The following is a 22,992-nucleotide window of genomic DNA, read 5'->3' as shown; positions in this document are numbered from 1 at the left end:
AACAATGAACTATTACTAGCATGAAGAGAGTATTTTATATCCTGGAATTATTTAAATCAGCACACGATGAAAACAATCCATATTAATTCTGGTTTTTTATACCTAGTTGCAAGAGATGATGGAAGACAATTATAGCTAATCAGAGGAAACAATTAATTATGGCAGAGGGTGGCCTGCATCTGAAGTATAAATCCCAATATGATCCTTGTCTAGTGGGAGTATTCCTTACCAGATCTTTAGTTCTAAACTTTATCACCCACTCAATTTTCATAACAGAACTGTACTTTTATTTCACAAACCAGAAGTACACAAAGAACAAAAGAGGTTGCTAAAGGCCAGAAACTAGAAAAAAAAAAAGACTCAGAGCTGGGACTAGAAAACCAGAGAAAGGCATCAAGAATTATCAGAGAATGGAAGAGGTTTAGTTTGAAGAGAAGCAAAAAAGCTAGAATTATGACTTGAAGAAAAAATTTATGAAAATAAACCCTAAACCTTCAAGAGTGGTAAAAAGTAGATAAACAGGAAAAAAACTGCTCATAAATTTCTAGTTCTACAAGAACTAAGGGTTACCAAATGAAATAAGGTGGCGCAGTTTGAAACAAACAAAAGGAAGTACTTTTTCACCCAGCACATAATTATATTGTAGAATTATTAGACACAGGATGTCGCAGAGGCCAGAAATACATAGAGATATAAAACCAAAAAAAAAAAAAAAAAAAAAAAAAAAAAGCAAAAGTAAAGTTTCTTCTGTGAATTTGCTTCATCTATCAAGGTTACTAAATGCCTTTAGTGATGCAGATGCTGTTTCCTTTTTGCAAGCCCTTCAAACTGTGGTTGGTGAGGTCTGGAGCAGTACAGCAGAGGAACTGCACATCCCTGTTCTGCACATCTGCACAGCCCTGTCAGACAGGGGTGGTGGTCCAGCACCACAGCATGGGACTGCCATGGTTAGGACACTGGCTTGTTCTTATGGTTACAGGGACTGACTCACCTCAAAGACAAAATTTAGGTATTTTGATCAGACCCTCTACTGATTTTAGGGATCAGGGATCTGATTAAATGGCAGAAGCAGTCATTATTGCACAGGTGACTGCTGCACACTCTGAGAGCTGTTTCCAGCTTTTTTAAGCACCCAGCTACAGTTCTCTTCCTCTTTCCTCATGTCCAAACTGCTGAGGTCTTTCTATTCTGACTTCCAAGGACACTTGCTTTTTGTTTGCTTGCTTGTAGGGCACAATGTAAGCATGACTTTCTTGAAGCAGTCTGTGCAATGAGCTTCACAGAACTGAAGGTATCAGTTTAATCAGTGCCATGGCAGCTTGGCAATACAGTCTTTTATTAAACCTGAAGATTAAATGCTGGTGTCTGTCTTTTAGGTATCACAATTCTATACCTATTTTAATTTTGTTGCTGCTGAAATGCATTTTGCACTAAAATCCAAGATTGATTTTCCCCATCAGAGAGAAAACTGTGGCATTTTTTACTACATGCCCTACTAAACCATCCCAAAATGAATATAAAAATTTTTACCAATATTTGCTTTACAGGAGGTCTCCTGTCTACATGACTGAGTAAAGAAGTGACTATCATCCAACTTTTGAAGTTTCCTGTAACTGCTCCGCATGAAAATCTGTATTTTGAAGAGTGATAAGTATATAATGAGAAAGCAGTTCTTAATAATTTGAGGTGCTGCAAAAGTAGATTTATATCCAGGTTAATGATAGACTAGAAAACTTTGAAAAGACTCAGTGGCAGCTTATTTACAAATATACTATTTATAATGAATGCATTGATACAGAATGACTCTTTTAAAAAAGCAAGGCAATCTTTTATATAGACATAACAACATTACAATAATTCAGATTAAAAGTACATTTTTGTAGACTGTTTACACTCTCACTTAGCTTTTAACCACAAAATTAGTGTGGTCTGAAATTTTTCCACAGCAAAGGTCCTTTGCAGTCCTGGTTAAGATCTAAATCAGAATAATAATAAACATAATTTTTTTATATTTGCTGATGTGAAAACAAACCCATTCGTAGATCCTATCATTTGTTTGTAATTGTCCTTACTGTGCCTTGAAGTTTGTGTTGTGCAAATTACTGCCAACTGCACATTTCTAACTAGAAGCTATTCTGGCATGTCTATTTGATGCAACTGAGGTGTGACACTGACAGGAAAATTCTTCATTGCATCCAGATATGAAAAGTCTCCTGATATGGATTTGTGCTGATTCAGAAGTTTAATTTATTTTTGGGTTTAAAAAAAATGGTGGTGGAGAAAAAATAACCTCTCAAAGTTTTCTAACTGTTAAATAAAAGATATTTCTTTCTCAGATTCTGAGGATTGAAGAAGACACTTGAATTCCAGGTGACACAATGGGTTTAAGCACTAACCAGAGACAATCTAAGTACTAATTGTCTAAAGCATGTACGTGAGCAAACACAACCTTCAAGATGTCTAAACATGCAAGTTCCTAAAAATACTAAATCAAAGAGAGGCACTGAAGCAAATATTCTACAATCCAAATCTTTCTAAAAAGAGTGTATGAAGGTCAACATTTCTATTGACATCTGCCAAAATGAAACACCCCAATTTTACAACTGTGTGACCCAACTTTACAAGCAGCATTTTCACTGCACTTATACCAGACAATTTTGGTGACAAACTTGAACATGGGACAGAAAGAGACAAATTTAACAGGCTTATGCTAAAAAATGTTGCAAAGAATTATCAAACAAATTCCTATTTAGTAAATTAAAATGCAATTTGTGACCAATGTGAGTCACAATAGCAACTGTTCCTTCTTTTCCTGGTTTAGGAAATCTCTGATCTGCTTTATACCTCTCCAGACTTCCAAAACACTACATAGTCTATAACAATTTAGCTAATTAAATCAAGGCATGATTCAGGACAGTGTCTATGGGGCATGAGTATGTACGTACACAGGCACAGACACATACAAAATTGATATTTTGGCTACGGACAAGCAATCAAGGTCATGATTTTCACCTAAAGTAAAGATTGTCACATTTTTCAATAACCATTTCAAATTCTTTCCCTCATTATAGCAAGGAGGATAAATATTTAATACAAGTATCTGAGAATCGCTTGTTTCTCAATCTTATTTTAAAAATGCTATAAATAATTTATTTCTCCTTGTCTATGCTTTCATACACACATAGATACACAAATACATTTTTGTATTTATGTATACATACAGTTACCAGAATGAAGTTCTTTCCATTTATACTTTAACTGATATGGGCAAATAAAATTCTTAAAGCTATGTAAGCCAGTACGTGTGTTCAACTGAATGTCACCAGGCAATAAAACCATTTAGAATCTATACCAGTTAACAACCCAGCATCCTGGGAAATGCAAGAGTCTTATTTCAGGAGGTAAGACTGTTTTCAATGATCAAAATGGCTGGATTTATATGGATCTATGTATAGATCTGGATATAAATCCATGTATTGTACCTATATGAATTTATATGCATGCATTCCCAATCTGTGCCAGGTACTTAATGCTTTAAACTTTCAGATAATTTTTAAGAACTTTTCAGATTCTTCTGACTTGATTTCTCCTGTACCAGAACTTCTCTCACATTGCTGTTATTCACATCTCCCTTGAGACACTGAAAAAATAAGCATCCACCTGAAAGTGTATAAAATTAAACTCCTAAAACAGGGCTCAGGATTATCTGGCATTGCAACAACCATACTAGTACAAAGATAGTTTGAAAAAAATATCCTGTTTTTAATATAGTAATGAATTAAAACATAGCTTTATTTATTCCTATAAGTGTACTGAAAAGAATAGCTTGTTTTTAAGTGAGTGTAACGAGCACTATTTTGGTAGCCAACTTCTCCACAGGAATTTATGTGAGAGAGGGTCAGCTCCAATCATACAGTCATTAACCATGTACCTTAACAAGGTGAATAATCAACATATTTACAAACTAAACAAATTCAATCCCTTGAACTCTTATAAAAATGGGATTGAGGAGCGGACAGGGAGTGAGACAAAGACGTTTGGAAACACAAGGGGTCGCCACTTTTGCTTTAAGGAACCATAATAATCAAATCAGTTTCCCCCCTTAGTGACCTGAGGGCACAAACACAGACTCTGCAGTATATTCAGAACTTAGATTACAGTCTTGATACTAAGCACTTCAGCATCTTCATATTTTTACACCTTAGTGCTGAGAAAGATTAACTCAGGCAGAACTGTAAGGAACTAGCTTTTTATAAACTAAAGTCTAAACTGAAAAGCTACAGTAGATGTAAAAAAAAAAAAAATGGGAAGGGGGGGGAATGACAGAGTGTGTGAGAAAGAATAGAACATTACTTAGTAAAATCCAGTGACATCTACAATAGTTTTACAGCATGTTTAAGCCCTCTAAGGTTTTATATCTCCACCTGCCTTCCATTTAAAACTTACTCCTTGTTAATGAAAAGACATACAACAAAACAAAATGCAAGTAGATCGAGGAAATATGTCTAAATAAGCATGCCTGAAAGCCAGAAATAAAATTCCCAAACTTCTGCATGTGAAACAGATTTCCCATGGCATCCATTGACTTGATTTTGTGCAAAAGGTACAGTCCTGTAAGTCATACTATCCCAGCAGCAATTCCAGTGAGTATAAACTAAACAGTTCTTGGGTAACCATGGAATGTGACTGCCTCAAGTTCTTACCCTCCTGAAAAAGGACAACTGGCCCTGCAAGTGCAGCAATAGTGTCAATCTCCCCTGAAGCATCTTCTGCCTTCTAAACAGCCAAGAAATTCATGATAAAACTGAATGTCCACTACTTACAGTGTTTCTCTTGAGCTACCAACATCTCTGCACAAATGAAAAAGGTGCCTCTTTTTTAACAGATCGGTTTAATACTGAAACAGATAGGATGAAGTTTAAAAAAGAATAATCAAGATACTGAACTGAATATTTTGAAGCAAGTGCCCCAGCTGTGGGGAAAAGTGCATTTAGTTCAGCAGCAAAACAGCACAGTGTGAAGATATTGTGCTTGGACACAGAAGTTCCATAATGGAAGGAGGTACAAGGCAAGTCAAGATATAAAACCATAGTACATTGTTAACCAACCTTAAAACTTACATATATTGCAGTGTTTAAAAGTAAGACACATTCATTTATTGTACAAGGTCTATAAGGAATCCTTAAAATTGCCTGTTGTAGTTTATGACTCAACATTGTAATAAAAATGTACATATATATTATTTCCTTGTCACTTAACTGTACTGTTAGACCTCATGGACTTGTTACTTCACACAATGAAAACCGCTCTTCACTGAGGATACTCCACATTTTTACCAATCTGAAAAGGTTTACTTGTGCTAGAAAAGACCAACTGCAAAAGGCTCAGTTCAGATATGTTATGCCTGCAACTGATAACTCAGGGAAGCAAGACTTAAAGGAATTCAAGCTTTTTTTTTTTTTTTCTTTTCTTTTTGTTTTGACTGCATCCTTTTCACCTGCCAGTTGTTTCGATGAATATGTTTTTAGTATACAAACTGGTTGATAAAAATTCATCAGCAGAGGCATATAAACTCTAGATATGTTTGATTAAAACAGAGCAAATCAGAATAAAACAAAATCCAGTGATTTACTCTGACTGTAAACAATATAAAAACACCATTTGCTTCAAATCTCAAAATAAGTTAAAAGAAAATCCCAACCTCAGGGCACGTGACCCTTTCAGGTTTTGACACAAAAAAAAAAAAAAGGGGGGGGGGGAAAGAAAACAGAAAAGTTCATTATATAAAGGTTATACATTTATCTTAACTGAAAGTAAATCTAAGAAAAACTGGTTTTTTCCCTTAAATTTAAACTTTGAGTTCATTGGCAATTGCTTTAAATGAACTGGCATTTTCAGATTATTCAGACAACTTCCATCAAGTTCAGCAAAGAAAACTTAGACAAGCATTTTTACAGAATAAAAAAAAAAAATCTAAATGGCTATGATTCCTCTATTAGCAGAAACACATAATGCAGTCTTAAATTTGCCTTTTTATATTATTTATATATTTATATATATATAATATAATATAAACCACATATATTATATTATATATACATATACAGACAATTACAACATTAATGCAGTTTGTATTTTGTACAGTGTATTGGACAAGTCGATGAGCATCAGACCATGGCACGATATGGTCCCTGCATTTTTAGGAACTGAATGATGAAGGAGGGTCCTCCTGCAACAATCTGAGGTGGAAGGTGGCTGAGTGGGCAGTTCTCAATACTCATTATTGACAGTTTGCTGCAAAGAGCCAGCTCAAAGGGAAGGCTGTGCAGATTGGGGTTGTCATTCAAATACAGTTCTTCCAGATTCTCCAGTGTACCTGGTTAAAATAAAATAATAGTAAGTAGTAGTAGTAGTATCTTTTTAATTCATGCAGTTTATAACTTTGAGACAGAGGCTCTGAGTCCACTTGAGGACTCTTTCCTATACAGGACCTTGTGTCAGTGAGACTCCAGTTCTGAAGCACAGCAAGTTCTGTTCACCAGTACCTAAGCAAGGACCAATTTGATTTAGTTTTCCTGTAAAAATATCCATTGGTGCATATCCTTTAGCTAATAAATGAACTGCAAATATAGAGAGTAAGACAACTGAGAGAGACTTCACCACAGCCATTCAAGAGCCATGTAAGTGCAGGCAACATGGAACAGCTACCTAGTGAAAAGGACCTAGGAAATACTGACACCATACAGAATCTATTCTCTCTTTAAAAATATCTATGTCATTCCTTTTATGTCATTAGAATCCATATATCAAAGACCCGAAGCCATAACTGTCGTGTCACAGGAAAAAAAGCAGAGGAGTGTGACTTCTTTGCACAGAAAGAAAAACTTATGAATTTATTAAATGGAACTAACAAGTGTGAAAATTTTCCTGAATTCAAATTTTACAGTCTGCCTCTACTACAGATGCTGATTAACCAGAAGCTGGAAAACAGTAATTTCTTGTAAGATTTCCATTCCTGCTTTCAAAGACATAGAAGTCCTCCGCAAAATATTCCCCACTTTCCAATCTTATATACCATAAACATCTCCTATAATCTAAGAGACTATTTAATCTTTCACAAGAAAATGAAGTAGGCAGGACTCATGGCATGGAGAAACAAAAGGAAAAGCTATAGAAAAAATAACGAGAAACAGTTGATAGTGTGATACATGAAACAGTCACACCTGACAATACAATAGTTACAATAAGTAACTATTCCCTCATCTGTGAGGACAACCAGCTTTAATAACCAAACTGTACTCCTGCAACAGTATTTAAAATTTTCTTACTGATTTTAATTCCACAGTTTGTTTCCACAGCATTCAAACTCTCTCCACTAGCTTATAAATTACAAAATTCTGGGTTTAGATTATTTTAGGTTTTTCTCACATTGAGGCACATACAAGATGAGCAGCTGTAATGGCTCCTCACCAAAGATGATGTGAGAGACAAACCATGCTTTCTTCATCTGTACATCACCATTTCTCACCACATTTTGCTTGGTGTAGCTTGTCTTATAATTTTTTCCTCCATAATAAGCCCAAACTACAAGATTTTAACTTAAGTGCTCAGAATCATGCTCTGGACTAATACCATGGAGACCAATTACAGAAGAAACATGGGCTCTCAGTTTCAGATGCTCTGAAACACACCTAGACTGAATGCCTCAGGTAGGCAAAAAAAAAAAAAATCCTACTCCTTCTTTTCTTTCTGTAGATTTCCTCCACTTCCTTTTCTAACCTCATCAAGGTGAAAAACAGTATGAGAGCTTATAAAGAAAAGTGTGTGCAGAAGGACTACAAGGGGCAACATTTGCTTTAGCAGTCTACACCTTACCACAAGGGTTTTGCCTACACCATGGCATTAGAGCAGGATCAGTGCACTTCCTTTGTCTCTCCAAGAACAAATTTATGAAGTTGAGTCATGAATAACATAAAAATTGTGGGAGAATCAGGAGATAAGGAATGTCACCATTACAAGTTGGTGTGTGTTCAGCAGCTTTCTGCAGCAGAACTGAAAGAAAATAGTGCATCCTTTCCACTGCAGTTCAGCAAGATGAAGATCATACACTCCAGCACTGTTCCTGTGGCACATGCTTCACATCAGGTTGTACATATTTGGAAGTTTCAAATGAATTTTGTGGCTTTTACTGATGAGCAGAATAGCTGGCTATGATATATGCTTTGCCCAGACACTGCATCAAATCAGACAACAGGATCTTACCAATTTCCTCAGGAAGGTGTGTGAGAAGGTTCTCTCCGAGCCCAAGGTGCGTCAGATTGGTAAGGTGACCGATTCCTCTGGGAAGGGTGGTCAGCTGATTGTTAGTCAGAACCAATTTCTAAGGGAAAAGCACATTTTTACAAATTAACTTAATGATTTTTCCTTGGAACGACAACAAGTAATGAGACATGTAGCTGACAAATGAATGGGTTCTACTCTCCTGAATTTGAACAAGACAAATTTCAACCATCCAGCAACAATTCAAATCTCTATTAAGGATCCTTGAATGTAAAAATAAAAAGGTGCCTCATAAAACACATGCCTAAACATAGAAGATTTCATGAGCATGACTGAAATAATTCCTGAGGTGGTACTGCACTCATGATACAACAGTTAAAACCTTCAAAAATTTTTTGTTCAGTATTAAGCTGGGGAACAGTTAATGGGGACTAATTGTGGGTGAAGTTGCACAAGACTCTTAACTTTTGTTTCTATGTCCAGTCTCAAATAGTTTCCATTCATCTAACAAGTTGCAATTAAATCAGCATGGTGTAAATAAAGGACATAAGATGTTTATCTCGACCAATTATTGTTTCACCTGCAGATCCTTGAGGTAAGCTATTTCATTTGGCAAGGATTCCAGTTTGTTTTCCTCTAGATCTAACTCTCGGAGTTTCCGTAGATTTCCAATTCCATGCGGAAGTTTCTTTAGGAGATTGTTTGACAAGATAAGAACCTCAAAAAAGAAACAACAACCAAACTCAGAATTTCAGCAACACAGTAAGTAAATAACATCTTAAGATACATTATTTTTAAAATATTTGCAAGTAATGAAGTCTACATTTACATTAAGGAAGTAGCTGAAAATTTTAAAAAAGAAAACAAGTCAGTGATTAGCATTTTTTTTCAAATCTTTAATGACACAAATGCATACATTTAGGATATACTTCTTTCAAATATTATTATATATAATAATAAATGCAAAGCAAAACCAATAGAAACCCTATTTCTCCAAATGACCGAAGAAAAACAATTTCTTCCTGAATTTGCCTATCATTTTGTAATGCTTCCTTATAGCCATCTTATAATCATGTTTTACATTATTTGCTGTGCTTGCCAAGTTCTCCTTAAAAAGCTTAGTACTTCCTCTTCTCCCTATGTCCCTTTGGTTAGGAGCAGCAGCAGATAAACACACAGATGGGAGAACCTAAGCAGAGCCCTGCCTTTCCAAAATGGGCTGCCATCACACACCCACGCCTACTACAGAGCTGTCCTCTTGTTTTTCTCCTCCTTTCTAAGTTCAATTATAAATACCCCAGATTCAAGATTGTGTATCCTTATTTGCAGGGTCAGTTAACAGTTATTCATAATTCCACAGGCAAGTCAACAAGGGTTATACTAACACACCATTTTTCCTCCAGAGAAACCTTGAAGTTCTTGGAAGTAATCAAGTCTCATAACAGCACTGTGAGTAGTCAGGTAATTAATTACTGATTAAACAATGCTATTATCTAGTTCTTTAAGAAGGCACATTGAAACATGAGGATGTGAAAGAGCAGCCAGTCCACAAGTGGACCCTTGTGCCAGCCACACACAACCAGCCAGACTGCAAGTGCCTGTCTTCTACCGATGATCCCAACTCTCACTGGCTCCAGGCAATGTGAAAACACCACAGGCAGGAACAAAATAAAGACATGGTGAGAATCAAAGTGAAAATCAAAAGCCAATGCCTGAGTATTAGCACAAGCAGCATTTCAGTGACCATCCTTCATGCACCCCACATGCACAGAGCAGTGAGAACAGTCATGTTTTAATCATGTATCAAGAAACAAAGGCAGGAACAGACAATATTACCTACGTGTAATGCAGCTGACTTAGCACTGCTATGGGAACCTTCACTTTTGTGCAAACATTGCCCAAACAGCCCTTTGTATTTGATTTTTTAATTACAGAGAAACACAGTGGTAACAGGTCAGCTCTCCAGCTTCACCAGCCCACAGACCATCAGCAAACCCAGTTTTTAGAGGTTACTAATTTCCCAATCACATCAACCACAGCCTTAACTTAAAAGGGAACTGGGCTATTAAGTAACTATTACTCTGTCATTATTTTTGCCCCACACTACAGGAATAATTAAAAATTCACAGAAGAAGTTACATTGGAAATTTGCAATTTCAAATATGCCGTTTATTATAGTTCTTTAACAAATTTTTCCCAGCAACTCACAGAGCCTACAAAGTCCCCTCAACTGCCCAAACAAGTACCTCTATCTTTCTGTCCCTCCAAGGCAATAATTTGTCTCTGCTGATGGTACCCTGAGAAACAGGATGAGGGGACAGAGCAGGTTTAGTTCATGCTTTTAACCTACAAGTTCTTTCCCCTCAAAGGCTAAGAATTCCCACCTGGCTGCCTACAAGGTTCACAGAGCTACACTCAAGCCACCCCCAGCTGTAGAATACTTCATCATGTTTTTCTGATCCCTGCTGCTTCCATGCTGGTCTCCAGGAATTGAGCCAAGTTCAGCAACATTACATTTACAACACTAATTCCTGTTGAGAAAAGTTTTCTTTCTACACGGCTAAAAATATACCTGTACATAGTGGTTTGTGCACACTCATCGAGAGCCTAAAGAACAACATTCAAAAGCTGTTGACAACAGCCACAAACAGCTGCAACAGGGGATTAAACAGCACATTTATTCAGCTTTATTTGACCCAAAAGTAATATTACTTAAACCTGAAGTAGAGAATCCCTATGTTGCAAGTATTCATTTAGCTGTTAATTTATACTCTTCTCACCTCAAGAGAAACAAGCCCAGATACATCCTCAGGGATTTTTGTGAGCTGGTTAGTCGCTAAGTTCAGTTCTACCATGCTTGTCCAAGTCCCGAAGTCCAAGGGGAGAGATGTCAGCTGATTGTCCTGTGATTTAACATACCAAACATTTAGGGTCTGTCCTTGCAAGAAGTTGAGAAGGCATCTGACAGATTAAACAAACTGCTAACAGAAATACTTCAAAGCAACGTAGTCAATAATGAAATCAGAAGAACAAAATGTTGGTAATTGGCCAATTTTTTTCAAATTCTAAGTATTAGTGGTACCAATCTGGAGTTACAGAATTGACTCTCTCTTACTAATATGAACTGAAGTGGAAAAATTAGAAGCACGTAGTTCTCAAGAATTCACACAGTGGCTAAAACATTTTCTGTTCTATTTCTGCTAATAGAATGGATGGTGGGTTCAAAAAAAAGAACTAAAAGTTCACCATAACTTACAAAGGTGCTATGAGCAAATGTTTGAAACCTAAAAATATACAGAGTTTAGAAAAAAAATCCAGCAAACCAACCAAGAGAATAAACACCACCACTAAAAAACCCACCAGAACCCACACACCAAACTGTGCTAAGGGGAAAAAAAAATTATCAAAAAATACCTGAATACTTTAATGGCTCAGAGTAAAAGCCATTGAAAGTACTCTGAACATGTTACTGCTCAAAATGTTTCTAAAATATATGATTTAGACCAGACACCACAAAATCTGTTTTAAAATGGTCATAAAAAGTTCTGGTAAGCAGGCAAAGTTACAAATGGATATGTGATAAAAACTGGACTCAATGCAAATTGAGGATTCATTTGTGTAAAACTGTATTCTAAAACAGCAGTTGAGCTTAGCTACTGCTCAAGCATTTCTTGAACTAAATCTATTAATAGAAAGATATAGTCTCTTTTCCCTATTTTAACTATATTAGCACACTTAAAAGTTCTTTTTCTGTGCACTTCAACTATTGCCAAGCCTCTAGACTTAGGTTTCGAAAGACTATATTTAAAAAAAATGTATTTTACATAAATCTGTTTATAATGTAAACTGTAACAGTGTCTGAGGGAGAAATAAGCTAATCTACACGCTTGTGTCCCACGTGGATATTCAAGAACTTTGCAGCCAGCTTTCATATTTTCATTTTTCAAACTCAGCAAATGTGACAAAATCTTGACTAACAAACATAAAGACAAATTAGTAACATCTTGACAGCACAGTTTTAGACTAATACATAATTATTTATATATGCGATAGCAGTGGCACTTGAGCGTGATAAATTCATTCCTTACATTTTAAGTCTGCCAGAATTCATGGAGCAGCAAACAGTGCTCCTCATTGATTTTACACAGTAGCATGTTTCTATGCCTCACCTTCATGTTCAGCTTACTTAATACTTTAGCTCTAGAGAAAATTCCAAAGGGGATTTTATTGATGCGGTTGTGCTCCATATTGAGAGAGTAGATTGTGGAGAACTGGGACGGGCCACCCACAGGATAGGACTGGAAGCAGTTCCTGGCCAATGTTAAACTAGTCAGTTTGACAAGGCTGGATAAAAGACCCTGTAGAAAGAAGAAAACCACCCAAGAACTTAGGACTGATTTATGTGAATGCATCTCTTTTCCCTTATGGGTCTAATTAGAAATGTTTATCCCCCCTCAAGTCCATCCCTTGAAGAAGTGTTGCAACACACAAACCAGTGTTAAATTTGATAAAACTTCCACCAGCAACAATCTCTGCTCACTGTCAACAGCCACTACCTTATTTCCCCCTTCCTCCCTGCATGCTGAGAGATACAAAAAAAGCAAACATACCACATTTAAAAGCACAGGTTTGGGAGGTTTGGTAACTTTTCTCCTCTGAAAGCAATTTTTCTAATGACACATTGATTCAGGAACACAGGGCAGTGTGTCCATCCCATCCCCAGCAGCTGTTTTGGCTCCAGCAGCTCACCCACATCCAAACAGGGCCCAAAGAAATATCAACCCCACACAATGGCTCCCAATAGAGGCATTTGATAATTCCAGCACAAATCATTGGTAACTTCATAAAAATCCATATTGTGATCACAACTTGTCAGTGTCTTGTAATTATACCATAATAGTTTCAGATAATCAGACAAAGAAAAAGAATAGGATGGGTTTGAAAATTCAGTTGTTTTTCCCATTTTCTAAAATATTCCTAAGTAGTTCATGCTCTATTTTTCCCCCTTAAAAAATTAAAAGCAAGAAGCCTGTAGTTAAACTGGATAGCAATGGCTGTCCATTGAATTCAGAGTTCCATTTCTCTTGACAATCTAATTAGATTCTGAAATCCCAGCAGCCCATATCTCAGTTTATCTGTTAGTTACGTGCCAAGCACGTTGCTGGAATTGTGGAGATGAATAATGAGATCTAAATTACTGCTGAAGTGTCACCTTTGCTTATTACTACACCAACTTAAATCCAGCCCTATTTGCTTAAGTATTACAGAAATTGGAGATTTATGCATGGCATTACATACCATAAATAATGCAACATCTGCAATCAGGAATGAGCAGTAACAAGATAATGATTCCAACCATATTCCTAATGCCAGTATTTCTGTATTATGATTTGAGCTCCATATTCACTGTAAATGCTTTAAGAACACATCTTTGCTGTTTCACCAGGAAAGCTTGTTACTTTTATAAAAAGTTTATTAACATTATTGTAAATAAAATAGGATCTAATAGGGACTTAACTGCATGCCCCAGCTAAAACTTTAGACACTGGGGGCATCTCAGCAAGTATCAGTGAAGCATTTTCTCCACTACATATAAAATAATGGATCTTCAAATCAGTATTAATCTAACCTAATCATTAATTAGTATAATCTTTGGTTAGGAAATGTTGTTTCTACCTATACTTTAATTAACAGATATTAGTTGTAGGGTTAGGCAGTCCCTGAGCTCTAACACACTTTATTGCTTCAGATGGATCTTGGCATTTCAAGCAGCTGGTTTTGAAGTCTGCTTGTATACCAAAAAAATATCTAAAATATGTTAGCTAATTCACTCTAATAGCCTGGAGTAATTAAATGCATTTGAAGAGAAGCAAGAGAGCTTTGGCAGTACAAAGAGAACAATGCTCTTACATCTATGAGAGCTGTGGCAGTGCTGCCTTCCTCCAGCCCATCCTTTTAAGATAAAATATTTATTAGGCATTGTGTCAGCGGCTTCAGCTATGTTTTGAAATTCAGAAATTTCTTTTACAAATACAGTTCTTTGTCTTATAGCACAGCATGTTTTATTTTAAACAGATTACACTATAAACTATACACTTCTGCAAACTTAAGTGTTAATATATCGTTGGCAAATACACCTGAAGAAGGCAGCACAGTCACAAAGAGGTTTGTATTATGACTGAAGGTGTTTTAAAGCAAGTAATCACCCCTCACATTAGCTTTTTGTAATTACACCGTTGTTGCTTTTGTAACATGTCTGGGTGGAGTGGGCTAGCTTAGCTCTCATCCTAAAAGCAGCCTGGTAGCTTTCATTCTGGCATTTTCTTAAATTATAGTCTTGCCCAAACATTTATTAAATTCTCTGTTTTAGTCTATCATTGCTGAGCTTAGAAATTTTTCTGAGGAAATTTAGTTACTTACTGCCCTTTGTTACTGTAAATACTCTGCCTAATTCTGAGTGCATTTCTTCTCTTCTGTTTATAGTTTGCTATATACATCTTTAGATAACCTTTAAACTCATTTTATACTAGTAATTCAGATGACTTGAGGTCGTGGGGATGACAGCTTAGGAAAGCAGTTTGATCATCATTAATACAGTACAAACTATAAACTTTACGTTGTGTCATGAAATCTTCATCTTAAAAGGTTCTAAAGAAATTGAATAAATATCCAAAATAAGAAACAATCACATCAGATTTTTCTCTGTCATCTGAGCAATTACTTCCAGGCACTAATGCCTCACGAAGCAGAACCACTGAGAAACACTTATCTGGCTTGAAGGGTGGGAATCTGAACTCATTATTTAAGGTTTTCTAAAGATACAGGACAGCAAATACAACCACATGTGTTTCTCCCAGTTTTGATTCAAATTGTATGACATTAGTCCTTCTACACTGATTAAATATACCTAATATTTACACAATTGACATAATTCACATTACTTTTAGTTTAAAACAAAGGGTATTCCTCAGAGTTAAGACACAAGATAATTTCCCGTGTTCCACTCCATTTACAAAACACTGATGCCCTCCAGCAGCACCCCCTCCCCAGTTCACTCCCTCTGCTCCTCACCTCTGGTAAAGTAGAAATGTTGTTGTTCTCCAAGTTCAGCTCATCAAGTTCACTGCATTTTGCTAAAGACTTGGGAATTGCTGACAGCCTATTGTACCTCAGGCCAAGACGACTTAGACTGGACAGATTTCCTATGGGTAGAAAACATGTGTTAATATACTGTGAGAATCACCTAAATGCACAGAACAAGGTTGACTTCTGATTCTGCTGTTGTCTCTCCCTTTACACTTCAGAATTTCAAATGGTGAAATGCAGCTATTATCCCAAAACAGGACATACACAGATTTCCAATGTTGAAGTCAACCATGCAGAAGTAGATTGTGCATATTAAATATTATTCTGAAGTTCTGCATAATAAAAGCAAGCAAGGCTTATGTCCTATTATAAAAGTTCTTCTACCCTGATCTATCAACAAACTGTATTATCATTTTCCAGATGCCCCCAAAATGACTTTTTAAAATTACAGACAGTATCATTCAATGCCATGACTCATATTTCCAGAACCTGGGCATGCATCATACAACTCAAGTCCTGGCAAAACAATTTCCTCTGCAGGGAAAAAAACCCCACAGCTTTCCCATCCTCCAAAAGCAAGAAAGTCTTTAATACATGATAGGAAAGCCCCCAAAATTTCCAAGTTTTTGAACAATACTGAAGGAAAAATCTGGAGGAAGTCTACAAAAATCTGGACAGTAGTACATGTAAAAATACTCCTGAATATTGCTAGGCCGAGGGTCCTAATTGATAAGTCTTTCTGTTAGGAAATAAAAATGTTGAGAAACTTGCAACTTGAAAATTTCCCATCTGAAGCTCCCTTTAGCTCCAACCTTTACCATCTAAAAAGTACAAAAGACCAAAACCAACTGCTCAAGGATGGTGCTGAACTACAGGGTACTGGAGCATTGAGCCTCTCCTGCAGGTAAGCAAGGCCTTGAACTCCACTGAAAAGCCAACTGTCAAAATGTACAAAGAAACTTGACCTCTGGCTCATCCCTACAGTCAGAAAATGTGTCAGTGCAGATGTGGACATGACACTAGGGCAGCTTGTGAACAGGTTCACACAACCAGTTCCTGCAAAACATTTGCTGTTTTACACTCGCTTTTACAACCACTCATGGAACACCACCTTTGATCTGCAAACTGAAGTACCAGATAGACACACTAGAAAGGAAACATGGGATTTAACAGATGGCAGAATGAATAACCAGAAGCAATTTTAAAATATGAAGGGGTCTTAATATGTACAGTGTAACTGCTCATTAAGTGAAGGCTGTATTAGTGTCCATGCAGGTGCACTTATACAAAGGTTACTGGAGCACAGCAAAGGAAGAAGTAAATGTAGAGTATTTCTGCCAGACAGAGAAAAAAAACAAGCAGCAAAATATCTCTTTCCTGAACCTGGTCAAAATATACAGTAAAAATACTCCTACATCACTAAATAGCTGGAAATAAAGATAATAAAAACTTGAAACTGGAAACAATGTTGTATGATTCACTGTAGTTTCTAAACCAGAGAAGTCACAAGAGTAGTGAAAGTAAAACAAAAACAAAAACAAAAACAAAAACAAAACAAAAAAAAAAAAGCACAAGAAAAAAAAATAAAATAAAAAAATAAAAAAGAGCAGAAAACAAAAAAATCTTAGCGCCACCATAAAACTGCAACAGAAAAAAAATCCAAAACCCACAAACCCCTTAATATAGAACAAAAATTATTTACATCTACAAATCAAGAAAAAAAAAATTATGAGTTTTCAGTGCATACTTGATAATTATTTAACAAGCTTGGCAACAAATTTTACTTAGTACAATCAACAACTAAATGAAAGTCAAAACAGGTAGCTACACACCATTGCTTAACTAGTAGTATCTTCAACTGGGATTTTGAGTTCTATTTTTCAAAGTCCTGGATTCTAAGCAAGTAAAACTAATTGTTATAGAAGCAGCAAAGAAAGTCTTAATCAGAAAAAGGCATTTATAATCCAAGGTTATCAATACTGCACTCCAGTGCACAAATTTTCTTATTTTCTTTTTACATCCTGCAATGTATATACACACTAAAGAGAATAATTAGGACCTATTCTGATCCTACAGTCCATTAGTATAAAGACACAGATTTGTACCTAACTTAGCTATTTCATTCTATATGTATGAGATCAGGCATTGCTAGCTGAATAAAAAATTGGCCTCACTTCACACAAAAAACATTCTATTGCAAGGCTCCAAGATCACTAGGATTTGCCATCCCAGGCAACCTCATGTTCTCTGAATTTTTTTTTTTTAATTCTCTGAATTTTTATTTAAGATTTTACTAAAGAATGAACAACAAACTTTACACAAAATAAGATATAAACCGAATATTCTTTTCACTACCTAAAACATGCGCTAGATGCTGATCTGGATTTTTCAGGCGAAAAGGACGACCAGGGAAGTCGACAGCGTGATGCCAACTGTTGCTTAGCAATACAACATTGCTGTGCCAGTTCCAGATTGTGAGCACAGGCTGTATGTATATGGCTCCCTTCCTACCAGCAATGTGGCATTTCAGAAAAATGAAACAAGGCAGCCACAAGAGAGAAGTCAAAATGTACCATAAAGAAGAGAATGACACACGCTGGCGATCCTCGTGACATTATCAGAAAGGAGGCATAAATAGCAGCTCCCAGTAATTTCTCCTTATCATAAGCAGCATTTCTTAATAGAACTTTATCACTGTTTCTTTACTAGTTATCTTTCTTCTCCATGGGAAAGGCACACAAAGGCATAACAGAAGACACATCCTGTGTGTACCACATTCCTTATGTTTGTTTTACAAATCACAGCACTAAATACAATTACTCCTGAGGACAAAACCAGCAAGATTCAAGCTGGAGCTGGATCAGTAGCACCTATCCCACTGCTCCTGGAAGGACTGTCCTGGGCCCAGCTGATGCAGGCAACATGAGCTACCTTCTTATTTCAAGCCAGAATTTATTTGCAGCCAATTTACAGCCACCCAGTCTTCTGTCAACAAGGCTCAAAGACCTTTTCATCTTCACACACCTCAATGTGAATGCATCTCAATATGAAACCCTCATTAGCTTTTATCTTCACATGCTGGACAAGACAGGTCTTAGTCCCACATTCACAACACAGGATGACCCCTATAGCTCTTCCCTCTGTCCCGCATGTACAAGTTAACGTTTCTTTTTAACAGGAATGCACCAGTACAACATTAACACTTGCCTCCACGGTCCAGGGGCCAGCTGACTAACACAAAAACCAAGTGACAAACTGTTTTACCACAGAAACTGTTTCATGTTGCTCAAGACCACACCTAGTGCACTCAACTATCACACATCCCACTTACAGCTCCCTGAGCTCAGGGTTACCTAGCTGATACTCCTGTTTGGAGTTGCTTTACAGTGCTTGCACTCATCTCCATCATTTCCAGCTCAGCTACTGCTTTCCAGGATGGAACAGCACTAGGTGTCTGTGGATGGGCTGTCAGGGTAGACCTAAGGAATAAGGCAAGAAAGGCAACAACTGATCATGGGCTGCTCAGACTGTCATCAGGACCATTTGCAGCCGTACTTCTGTCACTGAATCCGTACCTCAGCAGCTCCTCTGAAACAGCCCTCGAAGGTAATGACTCAGAAAATGCTGCACTAGTTGTTCATGTACGTGACAGTTTGATAACCACAAGCAAAAAGCAGATACCAGCAGGAAAAGCAACAAGCAAAACCTCTTCAACTTGTTTTCTTAGAGAGCCCATTAAGAAAACCCTTGTAAACTCAACTGCCTTATTCATTGGCACTTCTAAAAATAAGATCCCAAAGCCTAAACCCTAAACTCATACTAGGCCTAAGCAAGTCACTGAAAAATTGGTTTAGTTCAACTTTTGACAGAAACAGTCACTCTTGGGAATCAGGTTTCACAGACACCTTGTCTCAGGTCCATTTTCTCACCAGCACAGTATTCACACCCATGAGCAGATCCAGCTCCCATGGTTGAAGCAATCTAAGCATAGAATTATTAATCCTGTCACTGGAGTGACTTTTATGTCTCTCTTAGAATTAGCTGCTTCATTTACACAGAAGTGAATTAAAAATCTTTGGAAGCATGCAAATCCAGAAATATTAAACTAAACTGTTACAATAAAACGGATGCGAAATAGATGGTTTAAATTAATTCTTTATTAAAGGTACTTCAAAAATATTAATCAAAGGAAAAACAGGTGTTTGCCAAACCCAAAACAAAGAGAAGACAGGAAATAAAGCAGGAAACTACACTAACAAAACTATTTTTTAGAAGACCACCTGAAATGGTCTCCACATCTCTTTTTTAAGTATTTCAAAATCAAGAGGAAAAAAAACTTGTAAACTGAATAATATAAAGAAATACAAATTCCTAATTCAAAGTCTTACCAGTGCTTTTTAAATGGAGTGCTAAAAACTCTCTTCCTTCCCTTAGTTAAAATAATCCTCCAAATTCCCTATCTTTAGATGAAGGGAAACTTCGTTCATTGAGCTAATTTGCTATCAGGATCAGTTGCTTTCTTTTAAATAAAACCAAAAGCATCAGATCAATTTAAAAATCTGTACACTAGAGAAAACTTCTATAGATAACGTTAAAAACAAATTGGATTTACAAGAGCTGAGCACATCAAAACCCCATAAGGTCATAATCAACAATATACGTGAGCTTCAGCACACAATAAAAAACTGCAGGAACTTGCTACAAACAACATGGCACTATTAAGCATTTCAGATGGTCTAACTTGCATAAATATTCTAAGATTTTTATTTGACTCAACTTGGCACACAACGAGCAGTCACCTACTAAAGAACATCTTTTACATGGCCACATGTTACTCCATAGAGTGCCATGTGCTTAATTCACTGAGGGATATTCTTCTTGCAAAGAAAAATTGATGGTTTGCATACAAAAGATACCAGGTGTCATTTTTAACTACCTGAAAGCAAGAGGTATATCCAAAATTAATAATACTTAAAAGAAAAAAAAAAATAAACTTGGTGTCACCTTAAAAAAAACCCATATATGAATTAAATTTAATACATCACATGGTGTTAATCTTGCAGTGAGAATAAAGATGATAATATTAAATAAATTTCAAATTGTATGGGAGATAGTAGACATTCTAGGGATGGGCAGCTGTGGACAGAGATTAAACACTGAATTCAGGTATTTAAACAGCAGCTCCTGGTCTAAAATAGCCCTGAGTCAGAAGATGCCTGTACCACACTTTGTACTTACTATATACTAGTTTTCCTGATGTCAGCCAAACTCTGACAACTTTAAGTGTTTAACAGATTTCTAGGTGAAAGGAGCTGTTGGTGTGTTTAATCTAATCTCTTATCAGAAAGCAAACTGGTTCCCCTGATAGCTGTACAGTAAAACGAAAGGCTTCAGATAAAGTCTTTTAACCTTCAGTTGTACTCCACAAGCAGAGAGCATCAGCACAAAGTGGCTGGTCCAACAAGACACCCCCCAAAAGAGGTCTCAATCATCTAGCTGTAGAGGAAACAAGAACAAAATCCCATAGTCATTATTCATCTGGTCTGGGGGCACCTTCCTCCTAAACTGAAGCTTGTAGGTTTTTATGAATTCAAACTTGTGTCACCAATCATTATAAGAGAGACGACAAATCCCTTCTACAATTCCTACATCCCCAATGTTTAATATGCTCTGGCTAAAGCTGATGCCCTAGAAAAATCAGGAATGGGGACAGAAAGGTGATGGTGGTGGGAGGGCAACCACTCTTAGCAGAACTGCAGAAGAGAAGAGAATCCCTCCTGATCATTGCTACCAGCTAACAAAGCCAAAGCATGAAATGTAATTATTCTGTTCTAAATAAAAAAGTACAGTTAAACACAATACAAAATTCAACTCAATCACTGATTTAACAGTGAAGTGACTTTTAGTGTATTTTAGTTTTTCTTTTCAGCCACAAATATGTCCTGATATTCCAGGCAGGCCACGGTAGAATGCAAAATCAAATTCACAAATTAAGTCAGCAGGGTCCATAATTTTTTGCCCTTTGTCAAACCAAAGCACATTATCCTCCTTCTGCAAAGTCTAGGCGTTCTGATGAAGATGTTATCTATTAGAAAGCTACTTAACCTTAATTTAAAATTAGTCTTTACCACCCCTACGAGTTTAAATGCCATCTGAGTATAAAAAAGTTCTTTCTACTTTCAGTCTAACGGTACCACCCAAAGACAGGTTTTCCCTCATTGTATCAATATTAAAATGCTAAACTGTGACCATATCAGCAGTCAGTTATTTTCCAGCTCTGATTCCAGATGTATTCTGCTGACTGTGTGAAAGATGCACAAAAGATACTTGAAAACCTGAGCAACAGAGGCTCAGGTACCCAACATGCACTACACACAACACCTGCATAAGACTAAAGAGCACAAACTCTTAGTGACATGTTTCTGAAACTGTCTGAGCAATGAAAATTCAACTTAAAACTCATTTAATATGCATTCATCAAAATGCATGTAACTCACAGACCTGCTCATCTCAGTTCTGATGTGTTCCTTTGAATCACTCTTCCCTTGTGCCTGCTTCGCACAGAAAGAAAATGAGATTATTGGCTTTTTCTTTCTGCAGTATCAGTAATCATTCCAAAAATGCTGAGCTGCAGTTATAATATATCTGTACACACTGGTCTCCACATCTAATTACTGTGTCATGGTACATGCATTCACTAAAATAAACTGTCCCCACTCTAGTCTTACCAGGATGAATAGCCAACCAAAACACAAAATAAAAGATATTTTCATAAATAGATTGAATCAGTAAACTCAGAATTAATTAGCCACTAGAAGCTATCCTAACCTTTAATGAAAGCAGTGCACATGTATTTAACCATATTGGGTTTGCATTGAAAATGTATTAATTAAAACATAAAATGGAAATTATAATTAGCTGAAAATGATACAAAAATACTAAACCACTTCACGTTGCAAAAGAGACAAAACCAACAGCTGGACCTTATTTTGAGCTACCAATGAAAGCGTTGCATTTTACTCAATTCATGCTGCATACAGTAAGAAAAAGCAACTGGAATTTATTTAATTTAATTTTTCATTGGTAGTCTTTTCTTTTTCCTTTTCAAATGACTATTTAAAGCCTTTCTGTGAAATTAAAGATTTATATAAATGTAAATCATATTGTATGAACAGTTTATACCTAACTGGCAATGCAATAAAAACATTACCCTTTCCTAAATGAAAGATGCGTTTAATTTTTTATGTCTGCCCTACTATATAAAGCAAACATATAAAACGTACAACACACGAATATATCTTTACAATTTTAGCTAATTAAGCAACGTAAGAATTATTTTACGGAGACCAGGGTTCCACTTTGCATCGTCCCTGCAGCTGAATGCTGTCCAACAGCAGATACCGGGAGATGAACCTACAGAAAGGGGAAAGGACACCCTGAAACTTTCTGAAGAGTGAGGGAAGGTTCAACAGTGACTTCCCAAATGTAGAAGCAACTCTAATGATTTTCTTCTGCACAACTGCCATGTCATACTGTGAGTTTTTAGCATCTACATCAACCTGTGCAAAGACTGAGACCCAAATGTCCCCTGCCCATCACATGCAGTACTGTCTGATCTTCACTAGT

At 36.5% G+C, this 22,992-nt stretch overlaps 1 protein-coding gene across 4 annotated transcripts in view; it reads right to left on the bottom strand.

Moving 5' to 3' along the window:
- Positions 1-264: 264 nt before the first annotated feature.
- Positions 265-22,992, bottom strand: part of SHOC2 (SHOC2 leucine rich repeat scaffold protein) — a 65,637-nt gene continuing 42,909 nt past the window's right edge. For all 4 annotated transcript variants that reach the window (XM_056494402.1, XM_056494403.1, XM_056494405.1 and 1 more), the window contains 6 exons: positions 15,352-15,482; positions 12,450-12,638; positions 11,061-11,183; positions 8,861-8,998; positions 8,263-8,380; positions 265-6,376 (listed from right to left, as the gene is read on the bottom strand). In XM_056494402.1, the coding sequence (XP_056350377.1) occupies positions 6,168-6,376; positions 8,263-8,380; positions 8,861-8,998; positions 11,061-11,183; positions 12,450-12,638; positions 15,352-15,482 (908 nt within the window). In that variant the 3' untranslated portion in view covers positions 265-6,167. The remainder of the gene's footprint in view (positions 6,377-8,262; positions 8,381-8,860; positions 8,999-11,060; positions 11,184-12,449; positions 12,639-15,351; positions 15,483-22,992) is intronic.

Source organism: Oenanthe melanoleuca, chromosome 6 (genome assembly GCF_029582105.1).
Source record: "Oenanthe melanoleuca isolate GR-GAL-2019-014 chromosome 6, OMel1.0, whole genome shotgun sequence".
In the NCBI taxonomy this organism is placed as follows: domain Eukaryota; kingdom Metazoa; phylum Chordata; class Aves; order Passeriformes; family Muscicapidae; genus Oenanthe; species Oenanthe melanoleuca.
This window is presented reverse-complemented; position numbering and strand designations above follow the sequence as displayed.